We start from the raw sequence: 17,932 nt of genomic DNA on the forward strand, positions 1-17,932 counted from the left end.
TCCACCTTCCTTGGCGCAAACCAGGGGAAACTAGGGAAGTGGGTCATCCGGGCCGGTTCCCATGAACACATCTCCCCCGCCTTCGCCTCCCACACTCCCGCGGAGCTTCAGGTATCTGCTCTGGTCAGCGGTGTCGCCAAAGCGTCCCTGTCGCCAAAACGTCCCTGCCCAGGGAGGAACCCGGCTGGTCCCTGCGCCACAGCGCTGTGCCCGCGGGCTGCCCTTGCCCGTGCGCCGCCACCCGTCCTGCGGCGCCGTTGGCCCTCCCGCCACCCCCTTGGCGGGGCCCTTCCCTCTACTGTGGTAATAGTGACATTCAGTGGGAAAGGCTAGCGCAGAGCGCGGCGACCGGGCTCCGGCTGCGCGGAGGCTGTGGCCACGGACCCGGCCGCGCGCACCTGGTGCCCCTAGACTGCCGGGGGCTGGCAGCGGGCGCAACCTCCGCGCTCCGCGCGCCTGGACCCCAGCCGCCCGCGGTCACCTGGCAGCCCCCGAGCCACCGCCCCTGCTGGCCCTGGAGCTTCAGGCAAGACCTCGCCACTCCGGCTCTGGCGCAGCCAAAGGACAGAACCAGCGCGTTGGGAGAGAGAGACCCTGCCTCACTGCTTGTATATGGCAAAGTTTCTCGCCGAGCTCCTGGGCTGCACACTGCTGAACAAGGGCGCCTCTCCCATGTTTGAGGTAGGTGGAGGGTGTGTCTCCTCTGGACGGCCATCTGCGGTGGTGAGCGACCCCTGACCGGACCCTGGGGACCCCATGAGTTGACAAGTGTACAATCTCACTTGCCTGATTTCCACATAGACTTCTGGGGCGGGGCAGGGAGATGATGGCGTGAAGGAGACCAGAAGCCCTGGAGCCCAAATTCCTGCCTTCCTGCCCCTCTGTGCATCTTTTTTTTTTTTTTTTTTTTTTCTTCCCTAAGTTGACAGGTGAACACGTTTACTGTCAATCTGGATGAGTTTTGCGAGTTGCTCTTTATCTGTAATGCCAGAAATATCTAAAAAATGACCAGTCTCCTGCAGTCTCTCTTTGCTATCTACTTTGTTTATAGCTTTTAGTCTGAAAAAAAAATATTACTGAAAATATCTTTCAGTCAAAAGGTTTCTACCACCAATCACTCCCCTCCCCCAACCTCCAGAGCGCAAAGCAAACTCCATGTAAGTTTACTCATTTCTTCTGTGAGTGAGATGCACTGGGAGCAAGGAGGGTTAAAATAGGATCTGCAGAATCAGGTGAACTCATCGCAATTCTGAAGGCAGGTACATTTAATTGCTCACACCTGCTTGTGGTGGCAAGGATGCTTCTGTAAGCATCTCTGCAAGGAGCTGTTGTGCTCGTTGGTCCTTCTGGGGGTAGAGGGAATGGTGGCATCAGTCATTTCATATGAGATCCATATAGGGAGAGCTTCATGCTGTAACCCCTGACCTCTACAATCAGAACAGTGTTCTCTGTCTTATCCTCCCTTACTGTGTGATAAGTAGGCCTGGACCAGGGGCTGTGTCTCTGGCCAGGTTAACCAGTGCTGCAGTCTCTGTGTGCACTACATTCTTAGGCGAGGGGCCTCATAACTTTCCCTGCCAGCCTCCCAGCTATTGTACAGCCTCCTCTACCCTCCCTGTCAGCAGTTCCTCACTGGCCAGGAAGAAACAGAACTTGGGATGCAGGAGTTTGTCCTTCAGCAAGGCACCTTTTTTAGATTCCAAAAGTTTTTTGAGTGTTGGTCTTTGATTTAAAACCCTTTTATCATCTTTTCAAAGGTAATTGATATATGAGGAGTGTAAACTCTTAAAGAGATGTCAAGAAGTTGAGTCAGTCCAATGGGGTTCTTAAAACATCACTGTTGTTGCAGAAATTAATCTCTGGCTGCCCCTGGGTCTCTTCTCACCTTTGGCAACTGCAGGTGTTCTTACCTTCTGAGATCATATGGAAAGTTTCATTTGATTTGGGAGCTCAAATTGTCCAACCCGTAATCTCTGCAATGTGACAAAATGGTTTTTAAGCAGGGAAACCACAATGTAAATGATGAGGAATAGCTAAGAAAGCAAGAGTGGAGAGAGAAATACCAGGCCCAAATGCCTGTGCAGTTGGTAGCCTGAAGTCTAAAACATAATGAAGAACACAGAAAAGTGAAGTTTCCCACACGTGCTGTGAAAATTAGCACCTCCTTTGGCATGTAACAGGAGAAGCCCATTTACTGCTCAAGTTCTTTTTAAAAGAAAGTGTTAGGCACCATTTAGGGGTCATTCTGGAGAGCTGAGACCCTCTTACAAACTTGCTTTTCTCACTGAATTTCTCTTCAGTTGTACTTGGACTTTTTTTTCTTAAATTACCAAAACCCATGACAAGTGATTTTGTTGTGTGCACTGCCTTTTGATTGTATATTCCTACCTGTTTTATTCTGTAGCCAATAGATGCCCAACCTTGATTTTTTAGAATGATTGGTTCCCAATTATCCCAGGGAAGAGGTGGCCTCAAAAACTATCCAAAGACATGTTTAGACAATTTTTAAAAAGTGAGTATTTTGTCCTTGAAGAGTTCGAGGTGAAGGGAATTCCCTCAGTCCTTGGGTAGCTCCTCATATGTTATTTTCCACCTATCTAGGGGCAGGAGCTACTTGTAGCATCAATTCTGTCTTTTTACAAAAGGTTGATTCAGCATTGGCTAAATTGACCGAAAATACTCAATTCAGCTATTCATGTTTAATCAGTGTTACTGGAGAAGTTATGTGATCATTCCTTTCTTGCCTTTGCCCAAAGAGATGAGGAACTGAGTCAGGCAAATGCTTTGAGGATGCTTGCTGCTAGGCAGGAGTCCCAGCACACTCTTGATCATTTTTGCAGAGACTGTCACCCAGCTCCCTACATCTGGGATGGAGAGAAATGTGTGAGAAAGATATTCTTAAACCTTTCTGAGTATTTATTTCCTTAAAGTGAGAGTGCTAGGACATTGAGAAAAATTTAGGCAGCTTTTTATTTCTACCAAATGCACCAATTTTAATGGTGGAGGTTGCCTTTAGTTTCAGAGAGATCAGGAAAAGAGGTGGGTGTTTTCATAGTGAATAGCCTTTGGTTAGAATGTGGCCAAGAATATAGTTGCACCCACACAGGCCATTAGGTTTTCATGGAGGTGACTATGCCTAAATTGAGGACCTCTTGTATGTTTGGAGTTGTCTTACAAGGGAGGAGGGAGGAGAGATGCCTGGTTATGGTGAATACATGGACAAAAACATCACTAAAACAGCTCCAATACCCACCTACTTGTATTGTCTTCAGAGGCCAAGCTCAGAAGGTGTGCACTGGAAACACACAATGTCTTAATAGTCTTTTTGTTACCTTTTGTTTTACTTCTTAGTAAACAATGTAAATTTGCAAACTAAGTCTTAAAACAACTTAAAAATTTCCAGAACAAAGCAAAGGAGAGTAAGTTTGCTCCAGGGTTATGGTAGCACTTGGAACACTGGCCTGGATTTTTGGAATAATGTTTGCACTATACTAAGACAGAGAACCTACAGAAAGAATGGACTTGCTCTGTATTCTGATGTCTAGAAAGGTAGGAAGTGTACAAGAAGGTGTTTTCAGATCTAGCACATCCCTGTATGCTTGCAGGGATGGATGTCTGGTCCTGGCATCCATTCTTTCTCTTCGGAACTCTAATGACTATGAACCTCCAACCTGTCTTGTTTTGCATCATGTCTTAGTGATGGGGTCTGAGCTCCAGAACAGGAAGTGACTGGAGAATAATACATTTAGAGGCTATTGCTTTTTCCTCTTCTAGAACCTTTTATCCTACTCCACAAACCTGCATTTTAAATCCCTGTCATTCTTCATCATCTAACATGGTGGGGTATCTTTAAGGAGTCATATCCATTGGATGAACACATATGGCTCTATAAAAAAGGGATATTTACCTATAATCCCAACTACTTGGGAGGCTGCGGCAGGTGTTAGGCCAAGTGTTAGGCCAGCCTCAGCAAATTAGGGAGACCCTATCTCAAAAAAAAAAAAAAAAAAATAGGTCCAGGGCATGGGGGGAGGTGGAGTGAGGGGTGGGTTAGGGATATTTGGATTCATGCAACTATTCATGGATGTGGTCTCTAGAGTTGTTAAATCTCATGTATACTCTACATATTTCCACATTCTGTTTCTGTCTTCATCAGTATTACTTCCTAACTCATGTCTGTGATCTCTTCAATATTAGAAACCATTTTTCCTTCCACAGTATTATTTCCTAACTCAAGTATAGCTTTATTTTAATCTATACATAATAACTATCAGTTGTCATCTACTTTGGGCCAGGCATTGTTCCTAGTGCAAAATATATATCATTTTAGCTATCCTCCCACTAATCTTGTGATACAGGTGTTGGCAGCTATGTGTCACAGAGGAGGAAATTAAGCTTTATGGAGTTTAAGTAATTTGCTTAAAGTCACTCTAGTAATGTGTGCTAAGCAAGGATGCAAACCCAAGCTTGTTTGATCTCACAGCTCACCCACCTCCTCCAACTATGGTTACTTTGTATATTGGAGTTTGTTTTGTTTTGTCCTTTGTTGTCTACCTTCATCCCTAGATATCTTCTTTTTTGAAGAAGGAAAGATAAACCCCCATTCTCTCACTGTCTCATGTTACCCTGCGATGGCATGGTGACCTTGCTCCCCAAGATATTCAATCAAATGCTGATTGTACTTGAAGATGTTGTTGAGGGAAGATTCAAGTTCAAATGTTACTGCCTGTTAGAGATAGCTTCCATTTATAGAGCATTTCCTGTGTGTTGTCCTGTTTTATTGCCCTATAGTGCTATCAGGTAAGTAATATTGTCATTCATGTTTTATAAATGAGGAAGCCAAGGCTCACAGTGATTACATGAATTGTCCAGTGTCACTCACCTACTAGATGAGAGTCACCTAGTGACTGCTAGGGTCTAATCTGAAAAGTAAATGCCAGACTCTTCACTGCAGGGCTTTGGCAGCCATCTGCACGAACTTACCTTGTTTCCTCGTTTCTGATGTTGGTCTCATCTACTCCATCTTTTGTGCGATTACCCAAATCATCCTTCTAATAGTCCAACTCAACACAGTGCCCATTTACTTACCCCAGTTGTTTAGTACAGATTAGTTTAGTACAGATTCAGCAGGGTATGTGCACCTCCTTCACAGTATGGTCCCTGCCTAGTTTTCTTACCCACTCTTTCCTTCCTCTTAATATATTCTCACTGTTCCAGCAACTTGAATTTTCTCTCATTTCCTGATCATATGTTGGCACCTCCAAGCTCTTCTGCTGCCTGGGGTATTCTCCTAATATTCACCTATTTCATTTGGCTTTGAGATTCAGCCCAAATCTCTTCTCCAGATCTACTCCCTTGGCAATGTCCCACCCTTCACAACAGACCCATTGAATATCGTGTGTGTGTGTGTGTGTGTGTGTGTCTGTGTGTGTGTGTGTATGTATGAGACCTTGATCAACTTTCTCTTTGAATTTCTTTATGCTTCAATAGGGGTAGTAGTGCTTAATACAAGTTGATAAGTGTTAAATGAATTGATGACTAAAGAGTACTTACAATAGTGTGCAGTACATGTTGATTTTTGAGACTGGTGCCATGTCTGTGATTTCTTCAATATTAGGAACCATTTTTCCTTCCACACTACCTAGTATAGTATTTGACACATGGACACTTTCATAAATGTGATGGGTCAAATTGATCTTCTAACCTGAAATTTCAAAATTTTCTTTGCCTTTAAGTGGTTTGTTGTACACCCGAAATCCAGAATTAACTGGGCCCTGTATTTTTGTTTAAAGCACCAGGCAATTCTATCTGACCTTGTCCCTCTTCTCCCCTAAACCCACTTCCTACTCACCTGTGGAATCCTTGTCCATGTCTTTTCCTCTTTAAAACTTCTATCTACCTTGCCAGAAACCTTGCCTCAGGCCAAGGGGGCACCAGTGAATTGCAGCTTGGCCAACTACCTGTTCCCCCTGCCTCACTAATATAAAAATGCTGGAGTGAGCAAACTTGCTGTTACAAGTATCAGGGCTGTGGCTGAGAGGTGCATTCCTAGCATCCTATTTACTCATTCTTCATGTGTTCACCAACTCATTCAATCATTCATGTATTCAACAGGTTTTATTAAATGCTGTCTTTGTCCTGGACACCCCAAGGAAGCCTTGCTGAGAGACTCAAACTGTTTTGACTGTGACCCACAGAAATATATTTTGCATTGCAATCCTGTATGTGCTTAGTTACTTATACCAGTAACACTGAAATTAAGTTACAAGAATAATACTTTTCCTAATAATGTGGGATGTACTTTGATCTTTGCAATTCTTTTCTTTCCTTTCCATTTCACTTCTTCCATTCCATTAAAAAATAAACTGGTAAAGACCCACTAAATTGATTTCATGGGTTGTAACCCACAATTTGAAAAGCACTGCTATATAGGATAATAAGATTCTATTTTTGCAAAGCAATTTATATTGCCCCATTATCCCAGCACTATATTTATGCATTATTACACTATACATTAAGATAGTCTGTGGTCTTGGGAAGCTAGTCACCATGAAAAATATTATTCCCTCTGGGAGGATTTTGAACAACTAACTTACCAAACAACATTTGACAGATATCTTGCTTTAAATTGGAGAGCATTTGTGTAAAAGTTTTGGCATGTTGCCTGAGCATATTTTATGACATGATTTTTTTTTTGTTATTGTTTTAAATGATGTGCCTGAATTTCCATTTATTTCTCTCTTAGCATGCACTAATTTCAGATGTGCCCCCTGCTTGGATGAATTCCCAGGGCTACATCTGATGAATCTCTCCAGTTTCATGTTTTGGTTGACTCTATTCCTTCTCTCTTTCAGAAAGTTGTACCTTCAAGCAGTTTCCCTGCTCTGGCTCTTTATCTCTAATTTGCCTGTTAGAGATATTTATTTATTTATTTATTTATTATTTTTACAATGAATAATCAAGCTCCTTTGACTGTTAAAAGAATCTTGTCGGCTGGGGATGTGGCTCAGTGGTCAAGTGTTTGCCTGGCATGTCTGAGGCCCTGGGTTTGATCTCCAGCACCATGGAGAATTCAAGACAGAGAGAAAGAGAGAGAGGGAGGAGAGGGAGGGAGAGAGGAGAGAAAGAGAGGGAGGGGAGGGAGAGAGAGGGGGGAGGGAGAGAGAGGGGGGAGGGAGGGGGGGGAGAGAGAGAGAAAGTGAAAATGAAATCTGGTACAGCCTTATCCCTCATTCTTTGGGGCTTTAAGCATCTAGAAAGTGAAACATGTGGTCAGGCTGTTTTGAAAGCAAATGCCTTGGGCAACTGTGGCTGTAGTTTCTGTGACTGGGTGTTGGTGAAGGATCATATAGGAGAGAAGTTTACTTTGAGAATAATTGCTCCTTTTGCCACATCTGGGCTTTCTATGAGGGTCATTTGAATTTTAAGCTAATGGCTCCTGGGTTTGTCTGTAAATCAATAGTTTTTGTTTGGGGGCCAATTGGACTGCTCTACCATATCTGAGCCATTGAATACATGGAGGCAACTCTACTTACCTTTTGTGTTAGCTGCTTTTAAACTCTACATGTGGTCCTAAATGCACATTTATTTATAGAACATTTGGTACCATTATGATTATATTGGTCTAATGGCTTCTTGCTGAGAAATGTTACATGGTTTTTCTTTTTTGTATTTTGATAAGGAAAGGCTAGTGTTTCATATCTGACAAATGGCCAGTGCTGGCAGTATGTCATAGGGAGCAGGGATAGGAGCTTGACTCTTTGATGCATGTCCTTTTGCTTAGTTCCTTTCAGCTTATAATGGTGTTCTTGTATATTACAATTTTTTAAACTTTGTACATCTTTGATAAAATACAATACACCAGGAAAGTTCTACCTATATAGGGTTGTCTTTTGAGGTGCATAGTAAAATGACAACTTCTTGTTTATCTGAATTTGTGATGAGTAAGGACTGTGATTTCTACTTTAAGAGAGTCTTAAATGTATTCTAATCCTGTTTCTCCAAATATCAATAATTTATCAACTGTTCCTTTCACACCTCTACATTTTCAATCCCAAATGGAGGCCTTATCATTGCACTTGCACCTACTTGAAACTCATATTTTCTGTCCAACCCCATGGCCAGCCAAAAGAGCCACCTGCTTTATTTCTCTCTTCTTTTTCTTCTATGGTCAATCTGTCAGTTACTCCTGCAGATTCTTTCTTGGATTTAATTCTCCTCCTCCTCCTCCTCCTCCTCCCCCCCTCCTCCCCCCTCCTCCCTCCTCTTCCTCCTCCTCCTCCTCCTTCTTCTTCTTCTTCCACTGATCTAACAATATTTTTTGGAGTATCTTCTACAACCAAAGAGCAGTACAATCTATAGAAGATTTCACAACCACAAGTTGCTTTACTTCTCTTAGGTGTCCATTCCCTCCACTCCTCCTAAGTATTCTGCTAGAACACTTCACTGTCTTTTTATCCTCACTTTCATTCATAAGGGGCCACATGACTTTCTGTTTACAAAGGCTTAAGTCTCTAAATTCTCTTAGATGATTTCTAAGGTATTTTTTCTAGCATAGCAATTATATTTCCTTTTTATTTTGGTGGTTTTAAGGTTTGAACCCAGTGCATGCTAGACAAAGACTCTTCCACTGAGCCCACCAATTATACTTTCTGCAATTTTTTTCATGGATCCTTACATATCAAATATAAATTTTGGCTCTTGTGCCCTTGCTTATACTATTTGTCATTCTTTAAATATGACCTGTTCCCATTCTTTCCATTCTTCCTAATTGAATCCTGCCTAACCTTCAGAGTCATTACAAAGAGGTAGCCCCTCATGAAGCCTTTCCAAAATACAGCAGAGCATACAGACTGGGGAATCACATATGTGGCTTTTAATTCTGGTCCCTTACTTCTTAGCAATGTGACTATTATGGTTTAAGTTTTAGGTATCCCCCAAAAGCTCATGTGTGAGACAATGCAAGAAAGTTTGGAGGTGAAATGATTGGGTTATGGAAACCTTAACTTAATCAGTACATTAATCCCTGGTAGGGATTAACTGGGTGGTAACCTAAGGGGGGTAGGGTGTCGCTGGAGGAGGTGGGTCCCTGGGGCCTGCCCTTGGGTTTATATTTTGTCTGGTTGAGTGGACTTCTCAATCTGCTTTCTCCTGCCATGTTCCCAGCCGTTTCTCTCTGCCACACCCTTCCATCATAATGTTTTGCCTCACATGGGTGGAGGAATGAAGCTGGTTATCTATAGTCTGAGACCTCTGAAGCCAGAAGCCCCCAAATAAACTTTTCCTCCTTAAAATTGTTCTTGTCAGGTCTTGGTCACTGCAGCAAAAAAAGCTGACTAAACCCGTGAACTTAATTAAATAAGTTACTTTTGTGTACCTCAGTTTTATTGAGTTATTGTGATGATCGAAAATAATTCAAATAAACTACTTATCATGGTGTCTTGCATATAGTAATTGACAAATAATATGTATAATAGTAATAATAATAAAGTTGCACCTTGATTCCCACAGCCTGAGTTACCCCTCTTCTTTGACTATTTTAGAACATTTCTTACACTCTGAATCTATCACAGTGCTAAGCAAAATATAGATGCTCAGTCAATGTTTATTAATTTTGAAAACATTCCATATGCTGTTTTAGCAGCATATGGAATAAACTGGGTACTAGTTTATTTCTGGATATATTTTTTTTCATGGAAGCATGCATGACAGCCACATATTTTAGTGACTTGCTCACCCCTCACCCCCAAATGTATATTGTGATCTATGGGTTGTATAGTGCAGCTAACTTAGGCTGCAATTGTACAGATGATGATAATGTACTTTTACTTGCAACTTGGCAGAGAAATACTTGAAAAATGTGCCAATTACAAATGCCACTTAAGTTAAATTCAACCGTAGATTGCAATAGAATTAAATACAAAGTATTTTTTTTCTTTTTCAGTTGGTTTGTAAACACGTGTCCTCAATATAGGTCAAGTGATGAAAATCTGTGCCATAAGTCAAGATTTTATTTATCAGACCAATCTTCCATGTTGTTGGTGAAGAATTCTAGTCCAAAGTCAGCTCAGATTACTTCAAAAGTAATTTACTCTAAGATGGGCAGGAATGCACAAGCCTGTAATCCCAGCAACTCTGGAAGCTGAAGCAGGAGGATCACAAGTTTGAGGCTAGCTTTAGCAACTTAGGAGACCCTCAGCAACTTAGACTCTGTCTCAAAAAAAAAAAAAAATTAAAAGGGAGCTGGAGATGTGGCTCAGTGGTTAAATCCACAGTACAAAAAAAAAAAAATAGTACTTTACTCCAAAGAACACTTAGCCAGTGGGTTTCATGATCATATTTCCAGCAGGAAAGAGGGGATAATGATGTCCTACTTCCCCACTTCCCTGGAAACACTGTTGGTTGTCTGGAAGCATGGGGATTTACTTTGATGGAGATCATTTGGACTTGACTGGAAGTCTAGTAAGAGTGCCCACAGAGAGACACATGGGACTGACAACTGAGTGGCAGTATTATGAATTGCAGAGATTTCCAGCAGGAGTCCTAAGATCTGTATTCCAACCTTGACTCATCTCCTCACTGGCTGTATGATATTGGAGGAAATCTCCTGTCCATATCTAGTGTCAATTTCCATAGCTCTAACATGAAGGTATCAATATTCAATTTGCTTCACTTGCAGAAATGATATGAAGCACTAATGTGGTAATAAATGTGAAAGTCTTTTATAAAATGTCAAGCATTATGCAAAAAAAAAAATGTGAATTGCCATTACCATTACCATGATAAAGAGAACAGAAACCTCAGGCGTACATGGACATCCTGGGCTGGTAGGATCCTGCTGGCAAATGACCTGTCAGGGGTGGTACAACGAATGGTAAAGAGGGAAAGATGGAGCAGTCAGAATTTAAGGTAGAACTCCGGGCTTCTGAATCCAATGCTAACGTTACTAAATAAGACTCTTATCTTTTTATGTGTCTTGATGTCCTCAGAAACTCTGCTGACAGCCTGAATTTCAGGCAACCTTAAAGTTCTATGGTTTCATTATATGGAAATTTCTTTTCCAGGATGATGTTATTTGGAATATGATTATGAAGGGCCCTGGCAGGAAATTAATCTGACAAGAATTTAGATTTCTTAAGAAGGCTGCAGGCTTGAATGGGTTCCCATTGGTCTTTGGAGTTTGAATTTTTGTCTTGGGCAGAGTCTAAAGTTTTCTAGAGAAAATCCTTCATTTAAAAAAAATTTCTCATGGTGTCTATATATTGTACCCTACCCAGTGCATCCTGCCTGGTAGAGCCATATGGAGGTCACAAAGCAGGGTAAGGTTAGCCAGCCTCCAGGAGTCCATGGAAGGAAGGGGAAGACTGACAACCTCAGTGGCCCATCCTCCTTTTAGAAGTGGGTTCTCACCATTACCTTCACTATGCAGGTATATGAGAGGTTCATATGTGTTTACCTCGCCCCTAAGAGTCATTCTATTTAGCTTTGTCAACCTGTATTAGTCACAGACATCTCTGAGCTTTAATTTCCTCTGTACAAAGTAGATGTTGTAATAGATCCTATCTTATGAGGCAATGAAGTAGTGTACATAGCTCACTGTCGTGGCAATGTGGTTGTTCATAGTGGCAATAATAATTTGCTTACTAAGCTAGTCCTTTAACATCTCATGGTTTTATTTTTAAAAATTCAGTATTAATAATCATCTAGAATTGTGCAGACTATTTGAAGTGGGGGTGGGGAGAGTATGGAGAAAGGAAACAGCATTTAAAAAAATCAGATGGATTTAATCCCCAGCATGGAAAAAAAAAATCCACCACCAATAACAAAAAAAAAACAACAAAAAACAGATGGATAAAAAAGAAATATGATTGGACCATAAATTTGTTTCATTCCTTGTTCAAAGTTTAATGCCAACCTGTTAGTGGAACTTTAGTGAACTTTTCCACTAAGAGTTCAAAGCACTTTAACACTTTTTTTTTTTATATATCTGAATGCTAATATTACAAGGAATGATAACACACTCAAATCCTCTAGGCAATCCCTATTCAGGGAATGAGAACAACCCTCAGGGTTAGTTAGCAGGAGTAATGGGTTACCTGATGGTGAAAAAACATTTCCCAGGTTTGTATAGTTCATGTATGTAATGGGAGTCCACCTCACTGGGTCAGAGCTGAGATTTGCCTATGTCCTCAGTGTGAAAACCCCTTGCATCTGTTTGTATCCAGAGACTTACATAGGGATTAAGGCACTTTGTGAGAACTCAACTAGGTTTATGAATAAAATTCTGTCAATTCGGGAGAGGGGAGATGTTAGTGACAGAAGGCAAATTGTGGGGAGGGGCTACTGGGTGGGCCATACCCAGATGGAGGGCCTGAAGGTTTGATGGTAGATTGCAGAAAAATAAAATGAGTGTGTGATTTGAACTCCTTCCTTTTCCCTCTGTCTCCTGAGCCTAGCTACCATGAACCAGAAAAAAGAGCTGGACACTGATGATCACGCATGCCTGCTGAGGGGCCCTTTCAGAGAGCAGAACTCAGCGCAAGGGAGCATTGAGCAGTTGTGGCAGGGACGATGGATGCACACAGGCAACTTGCTGCCAGCACGGTCCAGGGTGCCTGGCCTGGTTTAGGGGTTCACATGACATAATTTCCCCCAGTGGACAACCATGGACACTAAAAGAAGAATCTGATGTCCTGAGGATGGGAGTCGGGCAATGTGTCTTGCAAAACCTGGGTGTGAGAAGGTGACTTATTTTTTAAGTCCATTTTATCCCACAAAATTGAGATCATGTCATTCTGTCAACTTCCTTCTTTCCTAGTCCATTCTTGAATCAGAGTTTCCCAGAGGCTCAGGTGAAACCTAAACCCTCCAAGTTATTTTTGTCCCCAATGAGCTTATTTTTGATGTTCATTTTAGTCAAGTTTCTTCGGTGCTAAGATATGTGTTATGTGTTAGGAGAGAGTAGGGGGGTGTGGGAGAAGCCAGGCATACACAGAGCTGCCCACAGACAGACACAAAAAGACTAATGTACATTTGGTTTACTCCTGGAATGGCCATGATGGTTACACCAATTCATGACCAGTAATTAAAACAACTCCAGAAATCTTGCTGATTTTATTTATGAGCTTTGCTCCCAAACCTTAGTGTGTTTGTATATGTGAAGCCAAGCACATGCGGTACTTCTCAGGGCTAAATAAATTGACCCTCTTTTCCTTTTGAGTTTCCCTTTTGCCTTTTTCCTCTTCTAGCTTAGGGAGTTCCTTTCAAACAATCTGCAACATGGCTGTGTGTGACTTTCATTTTTTCCATCTCACTCTGCAAATAGAAACTGATTTCATTTTTTTTCTCATGTATAAAGAAATAGTGCATCTGATTTCACAGGCCAGAAAGAAATGATTGGAACATTTCCAGCCAGGCCCTGGGGAAACCCCTAAAATTATCCACTACCTTATGGACTGTCCAGATTGTTTGTATGTGTGACTGGGTAGGATGGGGGCAGGGAAGAGGGATTTTGGAAATACAATTTTCTCATGCCCAGATGCTGCGGGTGAGTCAGATGGCTGGGTGAGTGCTCCTGATGCCTACTGTGATTTTTAAGAGTCTACTTCTCAGTGCCAGGTTTGTATGTCCAAGCAGCTGGGCGGACCCTCTGGGGTTCCTAGTTAATGCAGCTCCTTCTCTCTGCACATTGCACAGGCTTCCCTTATGTGTGATTACTTCCTAGATAAATGCAGGAACTTTTCTTGTCTTACCTGGGATTTGCATCTTTGATTTGGAATTGTTGTGGGTTATAGTGACTAAGAAATATGCTCTCACTTAGCAAAGTTGATGGACAATAAACACTAATAATAGTCATCTAGAATTCACCAAAGCACCATATATAGAAAAACTGTAGGGAATTATTTTATCCTATTTGTAGGCAAACACACACAGGCACACACATACACCAAACCAGGGAGCAGGGAATTAAGAAATATTATTTATAGGAAAATAGTTTGGATCTAAAATTAGCTAACTAGTCTTGCAGATGATTAAAATATTTTACCACCTTTTATGTGTATGTCTTACTTTTTAATAGGATAATGGTTACCAGGGGTTGCTGAGGTCAATAGAAAATGAAGAGATGAAGGTCAAAGAATGCAAAGTTGCAGATTTGTAGGATGAACAAGTCTAGGGATCTAATGTACGATATAAAGACTATGGTTAATATTTTGGTGTATTGTTTTTGAGATTTTTCCAAGAGAATAGATTTTAGATGCTCTTGTCACACACACACACACACACACACACAAGTAACTATGTGAGATGATGGCTATGCTAACTTGCTTGAACACAGTAACAATTTCACTATGCATATCAAAATATCAGGTTGTATATCTTACATATACACAATAAGCAAAGAAGATAGCACTACAAAAGTGTCACTGATTGAAATTATTGTAATAAGATACTTTGAAAATCATAAAGTAGTACAATAAACTCTCTCCAATACAGTTTGAAGGTATACCTCAAATACAATGCAGGTTATGCCTAAATGCCATAAAATATTGTTATTGCCTATAGAAGAGACATCATTATTAAAGGGCTTCCTTATTTCTGGCCTTGCAGATGAATACGATAACAAGTGGGAGGGGCTTTGATGATTTATTTCCAAAATTATTCACAAATCTTTTTTGACCTTCAATATTCATGTAAATCCCACTTGTCATCGTAGGTATTCCCATCTCTTCCTTTGATTTTCTTATGTCACTGTGTGAAGAGTACCCGGGAGAATAGTTATATTTTTCTCTCTATACAAATCATTCCCAAGGTGCAGCAGGTTGAGGTGACTGTCCAGGAGTTTGTTATAGGGTCTGCTGTCATGCTAATGGCTGAGAGTATCAACAGTGGAAGAGAATAATCAACAGATTTTATGGAACTGTGCTTTATAGATTTTGAAGCACTTTGGACAAATCCTCTTATAGCTTTTGAAACATTAATCATTCCCATTTCATGGATTTAGAAGCTGAGGTTCAGAGAGGAAAAGCATATATCCTGAGATAACCACTCCCAGATAGTGATAGAGCTGGGACCTCAACTCTGTCTTTCGTTCCCAAGTTCTCCCACTCTTTCTAGGGCAACCTAGGTGTTAGCTATGGTGCCCTCACCAATTTAAGGAGATAACTGAGATGCATGCACATTAGTCATCTCCATGATGACTCAGGCATCTCCAAAGTAAAGGTGTGGCACTTCCCAATTTCACTATCTAAGATTTCCTTGAATGGTTATCTTTTAGAGTTTAAGTTCAAATCTCTACCCTGTCATTTGCTGCTGCTTGTTTGTGTGGCCATAGGTAAGTTACTTAACATCCCTAAGTTACTGTGTCTTCATCTGTAAAATGGGAACAGTAGTTACTTTAAGAATTCAATGAGAAAAAATAGGTATAATGTTAAGCATTATGACTGGTACATAATTAATATTAAATGTTACTTTTCTTCTTATTTTTTCTCTTATTTTCCACTTCTTAATTGGACTTGATTTTCATTTATATCCTTCTGTATTAATTGTTTTGAGGGTAGATATTGAGTAGATGTGTGACAGGAAAAGGAAAGGTCCAAAAGAAAGCATCTACTGTGTACTTTGTCCTTGGCCTACATGAAAATCAAATAGATTTCCCATAACCAGAGTACCAGCCAACGGTAATAGAAGATTGGTTTGATTTCTTTTTCCTGGTTTGGATATGAAGTGTCTCCTGAAAGCTCTTGTGTTAATGCAGGACCATTTGAGGTAAAATGATTAGATTATGAGCTGTGACCTCATCAGCCCATCCTAGTTTGAATGGACTGGGTGGGTGGTAACTGTAGGCAGGTGGGCATGGCTGGAGGAGGTGGGCCACTGGGGACATGCCTTGGAAGGGTTCATCTTCCCTGTGTCTCCTCCTTCTTTCCCTGTCTCTGCTTCCTGGCTATCATGTCCTAAGCAGCTTCCCTCTGCCCCACCCTTCCACCATGACACACTGCCTCACTTTAGGCCCAGAGCAATGGACTCAGCCATCTATGGACTAAATGTCTGAACTATGAACCAAAGTAAACTTTCCCTCCTCAAAGGTGTTCTTGTTAGGATTTTTGGTTATAGTGATGCAAAAGCTGGCTCTGGGTTAGTAAATCAGCATTTATTTTTCTTTCTAAAGTCTCTTGCCCACTGCATACTGTGTTAGGCTAATTATTCATTCAACAGTATTTATTTAATCCCAATCACATGTCCTATGTATGTGCATGATGCTGTAAGAAATACAAAAGGAACAAGGTGTGGTCTCTGCCCCAAGTTTAATTAAGGGTGCTTGTTTCTAATCAGAAAAAACACAGACTTATTCTGAGCTGAGGTGTGGTGAAAATCACCAAGCCTGGTCCAGGGTGAAGACCTCATGGGCTTCCTCACTTCCTAACATACTTCCAAGTGCTGTGACACCACTTAAAGTATTTTTTCAAAAGCAGCAGTCAGTTTAAGAAGATATTATACTTTTTCAGATTGATTGAAAACAGCAAAAAAAAAAAAAAGTACGATTATATCTGAGATTGCATCCAGTTGTTAAAAACTTTTTAAACCTAAAACGATTGGATTTTCTGATTTTGCTTTGTAATGTGAATTATTTTCCTCATATATAAAGTGTTCTAAATAAAAATACCTCACTGGGCTGTAAGCATATTAAATTAAGATATGGTGTGGAAAGTACCAGTGCCTGGCAAATGGTAGCAAGCACACAATTAGCAATATCTTTCTTTCCACATTGATGGATGTACTCCTTGTCTTTCCTAAACTAGAGGTTTGAAGTAAGTTCTCCTTTTGGAGTCCTTCCTTCTATGCACTTTTATTCTGCTACGTGCCTGAGCACTATCTGTATGTAGCTTGTCATGACTCTACATACATAACCCCTCAAAGAGTTAAAATGCTGCGTGTCAACCTTTCTGGTTTGCTGGAGCTATTTAATCAGAGAAATCATTGTGCCTTTTTTTTTTTTTTTTTTTTTTTGGTGCAACCCTCTGAAGGCCAAAGCAACTAATTAGAGAAAAAAGAATATAGAAAATCAATCTTTACTAACATTGACATTTCTTCCAATTGAGGCAATTGGTTTGTTTATATTTGTGAAATCCTGTAGAGAACTAAAATTATCCTAAATGACTACGTTACAGGGCTCTAACGGGTTCTTGGTGTTAGAATGAAGATTATTTGAACATTAAATACATAATCAGAATTTGGAAAGGATCCAGCACGTTACATAATCTCACTGGGTAAGCAGTTTGTGCTGGTAACATCATTAAAGAAGCTTTAGGTAAAGAGGCAACAGTATAACTCTTTGAGAATCTATCCTACTTCAAAGTAGAGGGAAGAAGATTGTGTTGAGTTTTCTTTCACCTCTCCAGTTCTTGACCTTTCTACACTTCAAGCTCCAGGAATCTAATCTGTATGAAATACACCAACAGGGTTGGTCTCAGGCTCAGTTGGTAATTGGTCTGGATCAACGAAAAGCAATGGGCAGAGACTGGAGGGAATAGGGATTGTGAAGGCAAAACATTTATTACCCCTACTCCCTGTGTGGGGTCACCTTGGCCTATCTCTGTCTCTCTTCTTAAGATCACAGCCCCTATGAGGTGGCCTTTCCCACCAGCCTTTCTGTTTCCAGTTTCCTGTGGCTCTCCCTTTTCTTGACATTTTAGGGCTGGTAGTTGGGCATGTTACTATCCCCAAGATATTTACATCATGTCTGGTAATGTTCCTACACCCTGCCTGCATCTTTGTAATAGTCAAAAGTCCTATTAAACCTTCCTTAAATTACCTAATGTGAATGTGTCATATATTTTCAACCAGATCCCTGAATGATAAAGGAAGAGTAGCAATTTCCTCTTGAAAGATCAAAATGAACTTCTGAATTACTCATTTATAAAAAAATTCTGCC

The 17,932-nt window shown here is 40.9% G+C and overlaps 1 protein-coding gene across 2 annotated transcripts in view; it reads left to right on the forward strand.

Annotated features, from left to right (window-relative positions):
• Positions 1-541: 541 nt before the first annotated feature.
• Positions 542-17,932, forward strand: part of Rasgef1b (RasGEF domain family member 1B) — a 560,746-nt gene continuing 543,355 nt past the window's right edge. For both annotated transcript variants that reach the window (XM_058573842.1, XM_058573843.1), the window contains exon 1: positions 542-681. In XM_058573842.1, the coding sequence (XP_058429825.1) occupies positions 613-681 (69 nt within the window). In that variant the 5' untranslated portion in view covers positions 542-612. The remainder of the gene's footprint in view (positions 682-17,932) is intronic.

Source organism: Marmota monax, unplaced genomic scaffold (assembly GCF_021218885.2).
Source record: "Marmota monax isolate L192 unplaced genomic scaffold, Marmota_monax_Labrador192_F-V1.1 WCK01_AAM20220418_F8-fsc00398, whole genome shotgun sequence".
Lineage (NCBI taxonomy): Eukaryota > Metazoa > Chordata > Mammalia > Rodentia > Sciuridae > Marmota > Marmota monax.